The 16499-nt window shown below is 34.7% G+C and overlaps 1 protein-coding gene across 2 annotated transcripts in view; it reads right to left on the reverse strand.

The window, feature by feature from the left end:
- The window catches only part of LOC133845238 (serine/threonine-protein kinase pakD), a 47835-nt gene that overhangs the window by 29271 nt on the left and 2065 nt on the right, over positions 1–16499 (reverse strand). The window contains exon 1 of one of the 2 annotated variants that reach the window (XM_062279638.1): positions 15125–15548. The exons of the other annotated variant lie outside the window; for it this stretch is intronic. Within the exon in view, the coding sequence (XP_062135622.1) occupies positions 15125–15127 (3 nt within the window). The 5' untranslated portion in view covers positions 15128–15548. Of the gene's footprint in view, positions 1–15124; positions 15549–16499 lie in introns of those variants that run through there. 2 annotated transcript variants of the gene reach the window in all.

Consider the following 16499-nt stretch of genomic DNA (forward strand, 5'->3'; position numbering starts at 1 on the left):
GAGTTTGTCTTGCTAGAATGGAGTTCAAATGGGAGGGAATGGAAATTACAAACTGACTGGAAAGTGAGGAAGGGGGGGACAGTCTTGAGTGGCACTCGTATTTCTGCCATCCCCCTCTCTCTCTCACTCTCTGTGCAGGCATGGCTTGTAAGTATGTTTGCCGAATGAATTGTACTTATGCCATACTTATCGACTGCATTGTAAGGAATCCAAAGTTTTTTGGGTGTTGGCCCTAAAAATCGTTTGCTGTTTGCTGACTGCTGTTGGCTGTTGGCTGCTGTTGCCGTTTCCATTTCCATTGCTGTCCTGGAAGTCCTGCAAAATATTTTCTGCATTCATAATTTCTATGGAGTCCTAGCAAAATGGTCATAAATTCAATTATAAAATGCTCATAATTGTTGGCAGACTGAACACGTATTGCTTCCACTTCCTGCCATCCATCGTTGCTTCTGCCGCTGCTGCAGCAGCAGTCAAAACAACTAAATAAATGAATTCCCATTAAAATAGATTCTACCTGTTTTAGATAACAACCTAGCAACCTCTATCGAACCCTGAACTACCTGAAAGACATACTTAAAATTTAAATTAAACATCGGCGGGAAACGAAAACGTGAACGTGTAGAAAAGAGCCTAAACAAATTCTGATAAGCACTGTGCAGATAGCCACAGGACAAGTGATGAATAATACCAATCACGTACCCACGACCAACTCCAAGTCCAAGGCGTAGTTCGGACCGAGGCCACCTCCATCGTCATCGACATTTTGCTGCCTAATCAAAAGTGCATTGTAAACTAAGCCAAGACACGACAAGACAAGGCAGCTCTCGAATTCTAAAGGATCTACAGGCGAGTTCGTAATAACGAGTGCGAAGAAGAGAGTACGAGATATGTTAGCAAATAAGACAAAAGTATGATAGACTAAGGAGCACCCTGTAGTCCAACAACTGTAGTCAACTAAAAGATTCAGTTATTGAAAAAAGTTAATAAGTCTAACATAAGCTTTTAAAAAGTGATAAAGGCGTCGTCCCTAATTTAATTTATATGAATTTTTTTATTTACAATCTGTCATTGAGACAATAAGCAAATTTGATAACATTAATATTTACAGGAATAGTAAGCTTTCAGTAAAGTTTACTATTATAATATATCAAATTGAATGTCATTAAATCAAAAAATTCCCAAATAAAATAATTAAATTAAGTTTCTTTTTAACAATGTCGGCAAAAATATAATAATGAGGTAAAAATTTAATAATAACATAATTTTAAAATTAATTTAATTTTATAGAAAAATATTGAAATTTTTTTTTATTTATTATCGATGAAAAAGAATTTGTAATGAGGTAAGAAATAAAAAGAAATTAAAAACAATAGTCATCAAAAATGATTTCAGTATTTATTTTTTGATTATTAAATTAAGTTGTTTATTTAAAATGATAAAATTAAGATTTATAATATTCGAATATGAATTTAAAATTTTCAAAAATGTAGATTAAATGTGAAATATAGCCTTTGTTGTCCTCAAGAACATTATGGCTTTACGAATTGCAAAATTGTAGAAAATTTCATCATAGCCGATGTGGATTTTGTACAGGGTATAGAGCAACTTAGTGCTGTGTTCGGCCATATGGAAAATGCGTAATCTCACACCAACGCCGCAGACAAGAACAACAAATTAAGTGCCAATGCAAGACACACACACACACACACACAGAGAGATCGAGGTATACAAATATCAATCTATAGGTATAGGTCTATCTATCTATGAAATGAAAACATTTTTCATGCGCATGCGCAAAGACTGACGAGAAACGAGACGAAACTCGCAAGACAGGCGGACAATTAGTTCAGACAGGCTTCCATCTCGGTGTTGGTCTTATGTTAAAAGGTCAGCATTGCGGCTAAGAGCAGGCCAGAGCCGAAGCCAGAGCCGGACCCTGTTCTTTGATAGCGTTGATCTATTGTGCATTGCTTTTTACATTTTATACGCATGCTTCTCTCTGCTCTGCTCTGTCCTTCTTTTCTCTCTATTCTTTTCATCTCCAATCTTTTTAGTGCCCAACGACTAGGTTCGTCAAAATGATTGATTTGTAGGTGATGAATTACAACAACAGCAGTTCTTACAGTCTTAGGCCGGGTTAGTTAAGAGCATACATATCTTTGACTATACACTACATTTGTATGAGTGTGCGTGTGTGTGTGAAAGGTACGACATAGTGAGGATTAAATACGAAATTCCATTTAAAAATCTTTCATTGTTCGCTTATTGCTCTTTTTTTAGGGGTGCAGCTTACGAACATGTATAGAATTTTTACAGATAAAACTGATATCGAAGCTGGAAAATTAATTATCATAGCAAAGAATAGGACAACATTCGAAAGTCACATACAAATAGCGTAGCAATTCCGCAGGGTAGATGGATTTACTGCCACAAAATAGGTACAGTTTAGAATTCACAAAAAAAACCGAGAGTGTGTGTGAAAAAAAAGTAAAACAAAACAGAAAAAAGCAAAATAAAAGATATTGCTGTGGATCGAGCAGAAACTGAAATAAAATATATTTAAATGAGAGGGAAGTAGAAGTAGAGACTATGACATCATCGACACATGTCAACAGCAATTGAGATCATCTAAGTACTCGCCGATTCCTAAGAATTTAGTTCAGTCAAGATAAACGACGAATTCGTCTAAATTGAATTGAGCTGACTAATCAGCGTGTTAGCTGAAACATCTGTGAAGAAATAATGTTCAAAGTGTTCTCATTATTTGTTTGTTAATAAGAAATAATCCAATATAACTATATACTAAACAAAATATACTGTACATATACTATATATACTATAATAATATAGTATATACTAAATATACTATAATAATATACTATATACTATGCTGTATATATACTATATATACTATAATAATATACTGTATATTAAATATACTATACTAATATACTGTACATATACTAAATATACTATAATAATATACAGTATATGCTGTATATATACTATAATAATATACTGTATATTAAATATACTATACTAATATACTATATATAGTATATACTAAAATTATTTTTTATGAAAATAAGAAATGATTCTAATTAGATAAAAGTAAAGCTTATTATTTTTAATTTATCTTCATATAAACAAATTATAAATAGAATATAAAAATAATAATATTATTCAATAAAAATCAACTGAATGACATTTTATTAAAATATATTTCTACTGAAACAAGAAACATTTACAAAATATTTGTAGCTCCCACATTTAATTCAATTTGAAAATGGAAAAATATCTTCTCCGTTTTTTTTTAATTCCTGGTAATTCTATCCTTCCGTAGTACATAAGAAACGAATTCGTGCGTAACGACATAATCTGGTAATATGATGATTTCCTTTTGGCATGTATATGACGCCCATTTTTCTGTAAAAGTGATTTGCACTTCCTTTTTGTCCAGGACTCTAATGCGACGTTCTTATGATTATGATGGAAAACTGAAGCCTGGACCAACCCCCGAGCCGAAGCCCACAGCAAACAGGTCGAGGGTGCGCTTTAGGACAGCATCTAAATATGACTTAACGTATTGATAAGTCCAACTATAGCAGCGAGCAAGTTGAGGAGGAAAACGGGAAATGAAAAATGGAAAATGGAGTGAAGAAGTTTCCATTGCCATATTGCCACAAAATGCGCAAAAGAATCAAAATGTAGACAATAAAAGCGAATCGCATCTATAAAACAATACGCGACACACAGACAAAAGGGCTCTGGCCCTTGGCCCCCTGCCCCTTCCCCTGCCCCTCTTGTGCAGACGTTTTCACCGAAATTTTTGAATTCAAATTCAAACTGAGAGTTCGGCTAATGGCTGCGTAATCAAAAACTTGCTCATTAATATTATTTTTGCCGTTGCTGCCGCCTCATTGTTAAAGGCAGAAGCGAGAGAGCTGCACACACACACACACAAACACACAATTCAAATGTATCTGTGTCTGTAAATGTATCTGTATCTGTATATTATGATTATTGCTTTGGCTATCCCTCAGCAGCAATGCCAGCAGCAAAAGTTCCCCCTTTAGCGGGTCGGCGTCGCTTCGTTTTGAGTCGCGTCGCAGTCGCAGTTGACGTTACGTATTCCATATCTCAGGGTAAACATCTAAAGACCAGCCTCGACTCCACCCTGCCACCGTGCCACCACTGCCTGCGTCCTCTTCCCGTATCTCTGCCACTAAAAGTATCTTTCGAGCGTTTTTCTAAAATGTAAATACTTTTGCCTAACTTTAGAGCGGCTGTGCGATTTTGAAATCGCTCAATCAGCTTCGTCGTCGTCGTCGTCGTCGTCGTCAAAGGCACAAAAGGGGGGATATTTAAATACGTTGCTCTGCTTTCAACAGTTTGCGATTTGAATTTCAAATATTGTACAGTACTCGCACAGTTGCCGTTAATCTAGATACGGATAGCGCACATATTTGACTTGACATATTCTATGACGCCTTTCATAACTTGAACCTAGGCGCTGCCAATACGTAGTACAACAGTAAAGAATAGAGAGTAGAGAGTAGAGTACTCCTTCAGTCTACCCTTTTCTTCCCTTGCAACTCGTTGAACACAATGCAAAACTTTTGTGCAGTCAAAAAGTGAATTCCGTTTTAGTTCAAGAGACATTTTAATTTGCTTCAGATCGCAAGGGTTGCTTAAGGAGTAGTACTATTAAAACTACATTTTGCTCTCTTTTTTATTTACAATCTGTCTGTTTAAACTATAAGTAAACTGTAATATAATAAATATAAAATTAACAGAAATAGCAGTTTTCCAATAAGCCCTGCTATTATATATTACATCTTTTCAGTTGTTTGGAAATGGAGTATGAAAAAAAATATTTCAAATCTAAGTTTAATTGCCATAAAATTTTCCTCATGATAAAAATTTATCTTTAATTTTTATTAGGGACAGGAAATTTGAATATTTTGTAATAGTATTATTTTTATATTTAAAAGTTAGTATTTTATACATAATTATAAAAGTGTCCAATTCTTATGGAAGAGTTGAATATTTATATTATATAAAAGAATATTTATATTCCTTTCTTTTACATACTTATATTCAACTTATTTTGTATATATTTTATAAACGTATTTTCATGAAGGAATAAATTCGAACTTATATTTCCATATAAAAATTGGTTTGCATAATACCAAATATATTGAAAATTAAATATATATGTTAGATTTTTATAAAGTATTTTTTATATGCATTTCTTAAACATATTCTAAATATTTTCAATATATGTATTTTATAAAGTTTTTTATTCAAAAGTAAATATAAATTTGAACTAATTATTGTTGATCTAATGAGGATGAACTGTAATAACTGCCCTCTTAGAACGCCGCACTTGAAAGTTAAACACTTCCCAGGGGGTTGCTTTATTAGTTGTCCAACTTTTGAATAGTCAGACAACGAGGGTGGCTCACCAAATACCCTGAAATCGTACAATCTCTCAAGTTCAGCACCTGTTTCGTTTTATTATGTTGAGTTTATATTTTTTTTTTTTGCCAATCCTCTGGTGAAATTCGATCTGTTGGCGTGACAGAAATGTGTAGCTGAAACTAAAGTAATCCGCAAAGGACGACGACAACTAGACAACCGGACAAAAGATGAGTTCGCAGAGTTTTGCATTTTTCATTCAAGCGTGCACAGCTGTGTGTGTGTGTGTGTGTTGTGTGCATTTGCTCAAAAAGGAAAACCAAGAAGCAGCATCTAAACATAGATAAAACACACATATGCATGCAGCTGCAGTTGTAGTTACATTTTACAGATACAAAAGGAATTTAGTTTTTCTTTCTCAAATTGTGTGTGCCATTTGTTTAGGCTGCGTGTTTAGCCTAGGATGAATCCTAGGATTGCTAGCGAGCAATGAAAACCAATTTCGGAATTCTCTTCTCCTCCTCCTCCTCATCCTTCGTTTTACTTCTATTCTATTCGACATTCGCATTAGCCGCTGTTATTATATGCGCCCTTTTTGAAATGAAGAAAACCATTAAATATAAAAAAGGGATAACGTGTTCCTCCTAGCCATTGTTTGCACAAGACGCAAAAATATCTACGACGTTACCAGCTGAAACTTCTTCAGGTAGTCAACGATTTGCTTTTAGTGAAAATTATTTTGCGTCTTGCGATGTTCTCAAGATTTTTCATTGATTTGTTAGTGTTCTTTCAATTTAGCTATCGGCATTTTGATTACGAATGTCATTTGATATGTTTGTCAGTCTGTCAGTGTCACCATGAAAAATTACCTCAGGCGGAAGTCCCACGAAATCTCAACGGTGACAGTTTCAAAGTATTTTCAAGTCTTTTACGATAAGCCAGAACAATTGCTAGTTAAGGGATTGAATCATTGATAAAATCGGGATCTAAAAAAGAACCTTTAATTTTAAAAAAATTTATTTATGTTGCATAAAACTAAAATTTGAGAAGTTTGCCAAATGTATGTGAATGTTATAGGATCTATATTTTTCAATAGTTGAGAAGGAATCCATGAATTAATTTTATTTCTAAACATTATTAAAAATTTAAAAGGTAAATTGATTGCAAAGTGTTTTATTAATATACATATATAATATCATGAATCTATTATATAAATTAAACGATTCCATTCAAAAGTTCTAAAGTATTAAAATTATTATCTGACTAAATTTTGAATGCATGTGTTAAAATAAAAACATATTTTACATGAAAGTCAAAAATCTTAAAATTCTTTGTCATTCATTCTCTATTTTGATAGTTATAATTTAGATTCAAAATTTTGAATTCTAAATTATAACTTCTAAAGCTTTGACAAAATTAAATTTGCATTATATGGAAAACTAACTTATTTTAAATGAAAGTCTTTCTTTGTTCTCCTTTTCTTATAGTTAAAAATTGACAAGATAGTTAAATCTATCTCAAATATTTTTATTTCCTTAGCCCATCTAAAAGTCAAAGAGCTTGAAGCTTCCTCTACCCTTCCATGTAAGTAGGCTGTAAACTAGCTGCTTTATAACTTCCTTTGCATACACTTCGTTTGTGCAACGCGTTTCGCTTGCTTGTTTATTCCTCGTTCAACATGTGTCACCAATGCAGTCACAGACGGCGTTGCCAACTGTTGAGGCCAACATTGTGTTGTGTTTGTTGTTGTTATTGCTGTCGATGGTGTATTGCTGTGTTGTGTTGCTCTTATCATCATCGTCATCATCATGCGCATCGGCAGTAGGGCAATGTTGTTGTGACAAGCCACAACACCTAAGCCTCACCCTGCCTCACTGCCTGCCACTCCATTATGTTGCATATTTAGTGGCATTTAGCTTCCTCTTTCTCTCTCTTTCTCTCTGTCCTCTTTCAGTTCTTGTTCATTGTCCTGACCTATGACAGCATCGTTGTCCTGTTGTCGACCTCGAGCTGTGCACATGTTGCCAAATGTGTGCTGTATGTGAGTGTGTGTGTGTGTGAACAGCAAGAGAGCAACCAGAAACAGAACAACAACAGCAAGGCTTCTCTGGCTGCCGAATGCCAGCCTAACAGCGTCGCTCTCTTCTCACCTTCTCACCTTGACAGCAGCATGTGTTTTGTGTTTGGCCTTGCTTCACTCTCTCTCTCTCTCTCTACCTCTCTCGCATTCTCTGTTTCGGTCGCTGTCGCTGCTCGCGCAACGCCGACTGCGGCTGTTGTCCTTTTGCAGGCGACGGCAGCAGCAGCATTGACGACGCGTGTCGATGTGTGCGTGTCTGTGCATGTGAGTTGCGTGTGTGCCCCTCAACAGGTGTCGGTCGTCTGCCGCTGCCGTTGCCACTGCCACTGCTGTTGTGTGCCACATGTGGCATGTGTCGGTGTCGATGTTGATGTTTTGACTGCGTGTCCTTGCCTTTGCCATTCATTCATACATTTGAGCCTCAAACTGCCTAAGATGCGATACAAAACAAAAAAATAAAATTCAGCAAAGAGCTTTTACTATTGCTTTTGCACTAACCAAGCCCACGAGAGTGTGTGCGATTGAGAGAGACAGAGAAAGGCAGCTTCATTAAAGTTTGTTGTGAGACCATTCATTGGTCTCACTCTCAAACGAGATTCATTTGTGACGACAGTAATTTTAGCTTGATTTTATAAAAGCCAATGGAAAAGCACCAAAAACAGCAGCAACAACAATGAGAATGAGAACAACAAACTGAAATCAAAATGGGCGCAAGAATAATGGAATAAAATAACTGCTCAACAAGTCAGGCAGCTTTGAGGCTCTATGTACACACATACTTACACAAAGCTACTAATATAAGCATGTTTATTTGTGTGTGTGTGTGTATGTATGTATGTCTATGTACATTTACATATTAAGTGCCATTGAAGTGCGGCAAGAGAATCGAAGAAGTGAAGCGAGAGAGCAAAGACAAATTGTTTTCAAACGTCGTAATCAAGAAATGATTTCTTAAAATATGCGTCTACTTTTTCAGTTCGGATTATTACAACAGCAATACAAGACGAGCAACAACAATAACAATGACGACAGTTGTTGGCATTTTCACCAATACCAACACATTCACTTACACAGCGAACACAAAAAGCAGCGCAAAAGGGATGCAAAAACTTGTGACTAGTGATGAGCCAGTGACACGATGTTAACCAGCAAGAGCACGACTTAGCTGAACTCTAGTTCAATCGAATCGTTCGCAATTATTACGATTGAACTTACGACTTGAACCACGCTGCTAATTATCGATAATTGCACTAATTGCAGTTACTTGCAATTTTGCAATTTTGCAATTTTGAACACAGTTTAAAGCGGATTTATATTTTTAAATTGCGCGATTGAAAATAATTAATTGCATCACGCTCTCATCTCTAAGGCCTTATAATATAGTTTGTTTGATGAAATCGCTATGAAAAGGAGTTGAACTGATTCTATTTATTTGTAACTGTAACTGTGTGTGTGTGTGTCTGTGTGATACTTTTTGTCTGCTCAACAAATTCAGAGCGAGAGGGGGGCATCAAAGTACAGTTGATGCAACCAACCGCAAAAGATACTTGAACCAAATTGAGGCGTCGCATTGTGTTTAGATAACTCGTCATTGCGACCGAACTCTAATGGAAATTAATAGAATAGCATACACAAAATATATATATGGATGTGTATGGTTCACAAGTATACAACATAGATATTCATTTATAAATTTATGATTTGATTACATGTGCTCAAGTGTCGTCTGCTCACAGCGCATCTCCTCTCTCTCTCTCTCTCACTCCACTCTTGGCTACACATTTGCTAATGGCAATTGTTTATTTGACGAAAGGGCAGCTGCTGCCTGATTGCTCGACTGACTATTTGACTGCCTGCAGATCGGATCGGATTGATTGGTATAATGTGCTTGCTGAGACCCGCTGCGATTGCTCAAAAAAAAAAAAACGTATAGAAAAAAAAAAAGACCGTTCAACGACTTGAAGCGCACTTAAAACAGCAACAAATTGTCACATTTCAATGGCTCTTCAATGTGCTCCATTTTTATGCGCGTATTAATACTTTTTGCCTTGCCTCACTTTGCCCCATCTGGGGCAGCGTGTTCAATTTCAGCACTCAAAACCAAAAACACGAAATCAAAAAACAGAAAACAAAAAAACAATACGGTTCACGCTTAAGACAATCAATGAATATGATACATTAATATCTAGGAGATTTTTTGTTTATTACAAAAAAAAAAACTTGCTTCACCAATCGTTAATGAAAAGGGCGCATAAATATCAATGAATTCGTTGCTAAAGCATTTATGAATTTTCCATTCATTTAAACTACATGTGAACTCTAAATTTTAAAGCAAAGTCCAGTACTTTTATATGCAAACAACTTTTATGTAGAATTAAATTACAAAATTGGTAAATGGCTTCGCATATAAAAATAGTTTTAAAGCCAAATTCGAGCGTGCTCAAATTATTGAACAGCGCTTAAATTTTGGAAACTTAATATGTATGACATGTACATACATATTTATCAAATATAGTATACACAGTGTTTCAAGTCTATAAGCAAGTTAAGAACTTAAACTTTATGAACTAGCTATACAGCTGTGAACTTTGAAATAGCAGTGCGACAGAAAGACAACCAAATAACGGATTTTTTACATATTTTCTTTTTGTTAGTTGATCCCCGGCACATTATATTTGTAAAATGGGACATAGAGATATATCTCTATGTTCCTATAGGAACTGTGAACTTTGAAATAGCAGTGAGACGGTCAAAAAACTAAATAACGAATTATTTATATTTTCCTTTTTGGCACATTTTTTTGTAAAATGGAACATAGAAATAGGAAACAAGCAAAAATCCCGTTAGATTTGTTCAGTTTTTCTGTACGTGGTAAAATCTAAAGATTCCTTATGAACCTAATTTGAATTAAAAACATTTATATTATAGATGAGTGGAAGTTCTAAAAAAATAATAATGAATCATACTCTAAATATGAAAACAAAAATGTTATTTCTGTATTAAACAGTTCTTATCAATAGGGTGGGTGAAAAATCAAAACTCAACTTACAAAACAAACATAAATAACAAAAATACTAAAAAAAAAGGTAGAACACAAATCTAAAAAAATGTAAATTATAATCGTAAAAAAAATTCCATTGTTGTGCACAAATATCTTGACCCTAGAGAGCTTTAATTACCAGTTGCCAGTCAATTTTGATATATGATTGTTTCGTGAAATTTACTTCAAATACAATTCCACAAAAATATCGATAACACTGACATGTTTAAAAGAGGGTAAAAAATAATACATACATATATTTCATGGTCCAATGCAAATGCTTATCGAGATTTTAAAACTAACTGGGCAGATCAAAGTTGAGAGCAATGGGGAAAAAGGACCGTCTGCTTTTGGCATTTCCACAAAATTTTGCTACAAATTGTATGTAAATGTGCGTAGTATCATTAGCTGGATTTGTGCGACATGTGGGCGGAGACGGGGAGGCGGTGTGTGTGTGTGTGAGGCAACATTTATTTATGGTGTTGACAAGCAACAATGGACCGAAAAGGTCGATTCCTAGCTGGGCGTAATGGGCGCGTGAATGGGCGCAGTTGACAACCCTGCGCAGCCATGCCCAATTTATGGCCCAGCCAGCGAGCGACACTGATTAAGCTGTAGGCAACAAACACGAAAGGGGGAACTCAAGAATTCAAAGGGGGTGACGGAGAGGGTGTCATGGGGTGGCATGAGGGTGTTAGAGCATTGCCGCAAGCTAAAAAGCGCGAATCAAAATGGTTTTTGTTTAACAAATATATGAAAAAATAACACACAAAAAGGCGGCAGCAGCAACAACAACAAATACATTAAACAAATTATCAGACAGACTTGGGTGGAGCCAAAGACTAGGCATTGTGTATGTGTGTGTGTGTATATAACGTATGTGCTAACTGGTTTCTAAAGTAAACAACGCTTAAATTAGCGAATAAAAATGTATTATTAATGCGAAAACATGTTTATAAGAGCACACACACATACTCGTACACAACACACACATACAAACACACCCAGAACAAAACTGGCAAAAGAAGCAACGCGATGCGAGCAAGCGAGAAAAACGATTTCAATTGTTTTTGCTGTTCTTCGTGTTCTTGTTGTTGTTGTTATTTTAACAAATATAAAGAAGAAGCAGAGAGAAAAAAGTATTCGCCATGTCGCTTAAGGCGGAGCAAACTGAAACAAAACACAAAAAGAAAAAAAAAAGCAAATACAAAACACATTTACTGCTCGCATTTACTTATCTTAAATTAAATTAATAAATTAGAATTGAGAATTCGAATTGAAATTGCTGCTACGAATATAAACTGAAAACTTCCACGATAAATGTGGATTAAATGTGAATGGGTTGAATGTATGTGTATGTGTATGTATGTGTGTGTGTGTAAAGACGACGATAATGTCTTTCTATTTAATGTTTATTTATTTTTATTTAATGGCTATATAATCACGTAGCTAAGTGCGGAGGCGCAAAGCAAACACACAAACTTACATACAAATATATTTTTATATTGACTCTATATAAATCGTATATTAGGCGAAACTCAAAGCCTGTGACTGCTCCGAAATTATACACAGCGCCAATATATATTTATATATATACGTATATGTATCACAAAAAACAAGTTTTGGGGAGAGCTACAATTTTTATTTCAAGTGACGCACATAACATTTGCCTTTACCCAAGCACGTAGAGCCAAACAACAAATGTATCTCGCAGATACCAAAGACCCACGATGACAATAACAACCCAGTCGAATTTGTTGGCATTTTAATTAAGCTAAGACATATATAAATTGGAAGTTAAATCCTAATTGACTTCGAGAGTTGAAAGTCTGAAGGAAAATCATTTACATTAAAAACCAAAACATTATCAGAAGATGTTAAGGTTTAAATCTTGTGAAAGTTTGTTGTATAAACAAAAAAAAGCTGCATAAATTATAGATTGAAATAACACATTTAATATTATTCCAATAGTACTTTAAGATTAACTCTAAAACAACATTTAAAAACAAGAAAAAACGTACCATAACAATGAATTATGAAATTGTAGAAACTTATCTTAAATATTTATTGAATAAGAACCGGGTGCCATTTTTTTCAGTAAAAGCCATTATATTTTTTTTTTCTTTTTTCAGGTTTAAGACATAAAAAAAGTACTAATTTCTCTATAAAAACAACGAATTCAATTTCAAATAACATTTATATTGTTAATTGACTTTATGGATTTAAATTCCTTATAAATTTGTTATTTTAAGAAGAATTATTACTCAGCTTATGAACAATTTGATTACAGTTTTGTGATTTGTAATGTATATGAATGGTTCAATTAATAATATAGTAATTCTAGGTATTCATTCATTATTTTTTGTTTTCTTATATAAATAAACATGATATTTCGGAAAAAATAATAAAATAATATTATCAAAAGAAACATCTTAACGATCAGCAGGAAATACGATAAAAGAAACTGTTTTGAAGGATCCTTTTATTTTTTTGTATATATGCAATATAGAATATTAAAAATAAGAAGGATTTAACAGGAAATATAATAAGAAAACTGTTTCGAAGGATCCGTAACTAGAACTCCAAACTCCCATATCTTGCTTAGAGTTCTAGTTACGGATCCTTCAAAACATTTTCATTTATGGTATTTCCTGAGGAAATATAGAATAGAAAGATTCAGTTAGAACTTTAAGCTCCCATCATCTTTAGCTTCTTATTTTTAAAATTCTATATTACATCTATCTTTGTAAAGAACTAGATAAGAAATGGAACCATACATATTTTGTACTTTGTCAACAAATTCTTATCATATTTTTATTTGGAAATCCAGTTTAATTTTATTGCTAAGAAAGCGACAAATTACCTTCCGAGCGTGTCAATTAATAAGCCATTTGTGCTGTACATTTTTCTTGCACGAAAGTTCAGCTGGGTAATTTGGACTTTGTAGTAGGTACTCGACACGCACAAACACACACACACACACACATGCATGTGTGAGAAGCACAGCCACAGCAACAGCAACAGCCAGAGCAAGAGCAAGAGCAAGAGCCACATAGCGGAGCGGCGACAACGTTGCGCATACTTAACGCAGTCAAGTGACAATAATTGAATTCATTATGGGCCAAAAACGATTGTGACAATAGCGAACCAGTTGTATACTCGTAGTGTTGGATATTAGCTGATATGCTGGCTAGAGGATTAACAATGGCGGGTTAATTAACCCGATGGTTACGTTGGCCTTGAAGTCCAGCAAAATACTGCCAAATAGCCGAGAACACAAGACTTGACTCAAGAGGCCAACAGCCAAGAGACCACAACATAACATTCGGGCTTAACATACGAATTATTCGGCATAGTTTAAGTTCTGCTACCATTTTTATTTGGCTACGTGTGCGTTTTACTTATGAGGTAACCCCTTTCCTAGCATAGATATGTATATATATATAGCTATAGCTAGTTCGCTTGTGTAGTTTGTGGCCATAAAATCTGGTTATATTGACATGATCTTCGCGTAAGTTGTTTGCCGCGCTTCGAACGCGTCTTGCAAAAATCTTTATCAACGCCATTCGCAGCGCAAAGGGTCAACAAACCCCTTCGGACGAGAGAGCTCCGTGTGACAGCGTTTGGTTTATCAGATAATGAGACAAATACGAGCACAACAACAACAACGTGTGTAACGTGTGTGTGACTCAAGACCCATAAAACTTGACGCTAACTTAACGGTATTATTGCCATTATAAAGCCATTGCCGAGGTTCTGATTTGACGGATAACTAAAATTTTGCAATTAGCTAAGACAAAAATTTTAAGACACATTTCTAAGTAATACGTTGATGTCGTGATGAATTTGAAAACTCTATTTCTTTAACACTATCAATTTATTTACATTTAATAATATAATATAGTACATTAAAAAGAGTTAATCTCTTTTATTTCTTAATGATATATGATCAAATTGTTTGATTCTATAATCCAACTTCACGTTTGGGTTGTAGTTATAATAAAGTTATATAATAATATAATATAATACAATAATAAACTAATCTCTTTAATTTCTTAAGTACAAAATCAAATTGTTTGATTCCATAATACAATCTAAGAACTCTACGAAAAAATATTTAACGAAATACGTATTTTTTTCAGGACTAATATTCCTCTTAAAACATAGCATACTTATAAGCGTACAGGACAGACAATAAGAAAATATTGTAAAAGAAAAATACATTTTTTATATGCAATAAAATTGAAAACTAATAATTATAAAAAAAAGATTCCTTATTTCATGAATTTCATTTTTACGTGATTAATATGTTAAGAATTTTAATAAAAAATAATAAATAGTACAAATTTTGGCAAATATATTTGTATATCCTCAAAGTTCTCAAAAAAAAAAAACGAAGCTTACTTTTAAAGGCAGTTTCAAGTTATTATTTAAAGTGAATTCCAAATAATTATGATTTCCTGATAACAAAAGTACATAACAACATTATCGCCTGTAGTTTTTTTTTTGTTCGTTTCCTGTACCTTATATATCAATATAAAATTAATACTATACTTTGTATACTTTGCTTATCGAGAACTCACCATGTAAACAAAATGTGAAGTGAATAACTTTTCTGCTTAACAAATTAGCAATTTGCCGGGGATATTTGCGAAAAGTGTTAACCTTTTTGTATTTGTTGATGCCACTAATAGTTGCACACACACACACTCACACATATATAGACTTGTGAGTCCAAATGGCCAAGAGCCAAACCAAGACGCGTCACAGATAAGAACGGAACATGAACAGAACAGAACAGAACAAAACCGCAACAAGCACAACGACAACAGCAACAACAACGGCAACGCGACTGCTTGGAAAATAGAGCAATAAAAAACAAATAAATAAAAGTGCAAACACGTGCGAAGAGTGAGAAAAAGTAAGCGAGTGTGTGTGTGTGTGTGTGTGAATGACTAAGTATTTAGTTGAGGCGATTAAATGAAAATTGCGCGCTAGGACAACCTAACCAGAGGCGGCCGAAACTGCACTGACTCTGCGGCAACTTGGCCCCGACTCCGAGCCCATTAGCGAGACAGAGACGAAGACGGTGACTGTGACGGAGACAGAGACGAAGACGGAGAGACGTGAACGTAGACGTAGACAGAGGCCGAGACCGAACTAGAGATTCTGATTCCGAGTGCTAAACAGAGCGAAAGGGAGCAAGAAAGAGAAAGAGAGCCACAGTCCCGGAATCGGAATCATCGGGCAATGAGCGGCAATTTACACACAGACACACACAACAGTTACACACACACACACACACACACACTTGCATGCATGCATAAATAATAAATATTCACTTGCATATCGCAAATCAAAAAGCAACCGAAAACTTGGCTAAGCAAAGTGCATAAACAAAAGCGACAGCACTGCTCTTTTTATTTTATATTTGTTTTTTATTTTTCTCTTATTTTTTGTGTTTTGTTTTTTGCATTTGATGAAAATTTGCTGACAATTGCAATAGAATTTTGTGTGTTTTTTTCTTTTTGTATTTTGTGTTGTGTTGTTTTGTCGCGCTGCTTTCGTTTGTTTTGTGATTTTTTTAGTTCTCATTTCGCGCTTAACTGTTGCTGCAATGCAGCGGGCAATGGGGACGAAGGGGACAGAGGAAGACTGGGCAGAGAAGACGCTAAGGCGAAGGCGGCATGTGGGTCTTATTTCAATTTACAACCAAGTGACGAAGTATCACAATTCAATGTTTAAAGTTTTTATCACGTTGTGGACGCCAGCGCCACACAAACACACACAAACAAATACACACTAATACACCAACATATGCGCATCTCACTCATACTGCAGAGGATCCGTGAAGCATACTAACAAATAACAACGCTCTAATTAAGCAAAAGCTCAACGTTGCGCTACCCTGCAACGGTAATTTTAGTGCAAAGCGTAGTAAGTTTTGCCGAGCATAAA

This window comes from Drosophila sulfurigaster, chromosome 3 (assembly GCF_023558435.1).
Source record: "Drosophila sulfurigaster albostrigata strain 15112-1811.04 chromosome 3, ASM2355843v2, whole genome shotgun sequence".
Classification (NCBI taxonomy): Eukaryota; Metazoa; Arthropoda; class Insecta; order Diptera; family Drosophilidae; genus Drosophila; species Drosophila sulfurigaster.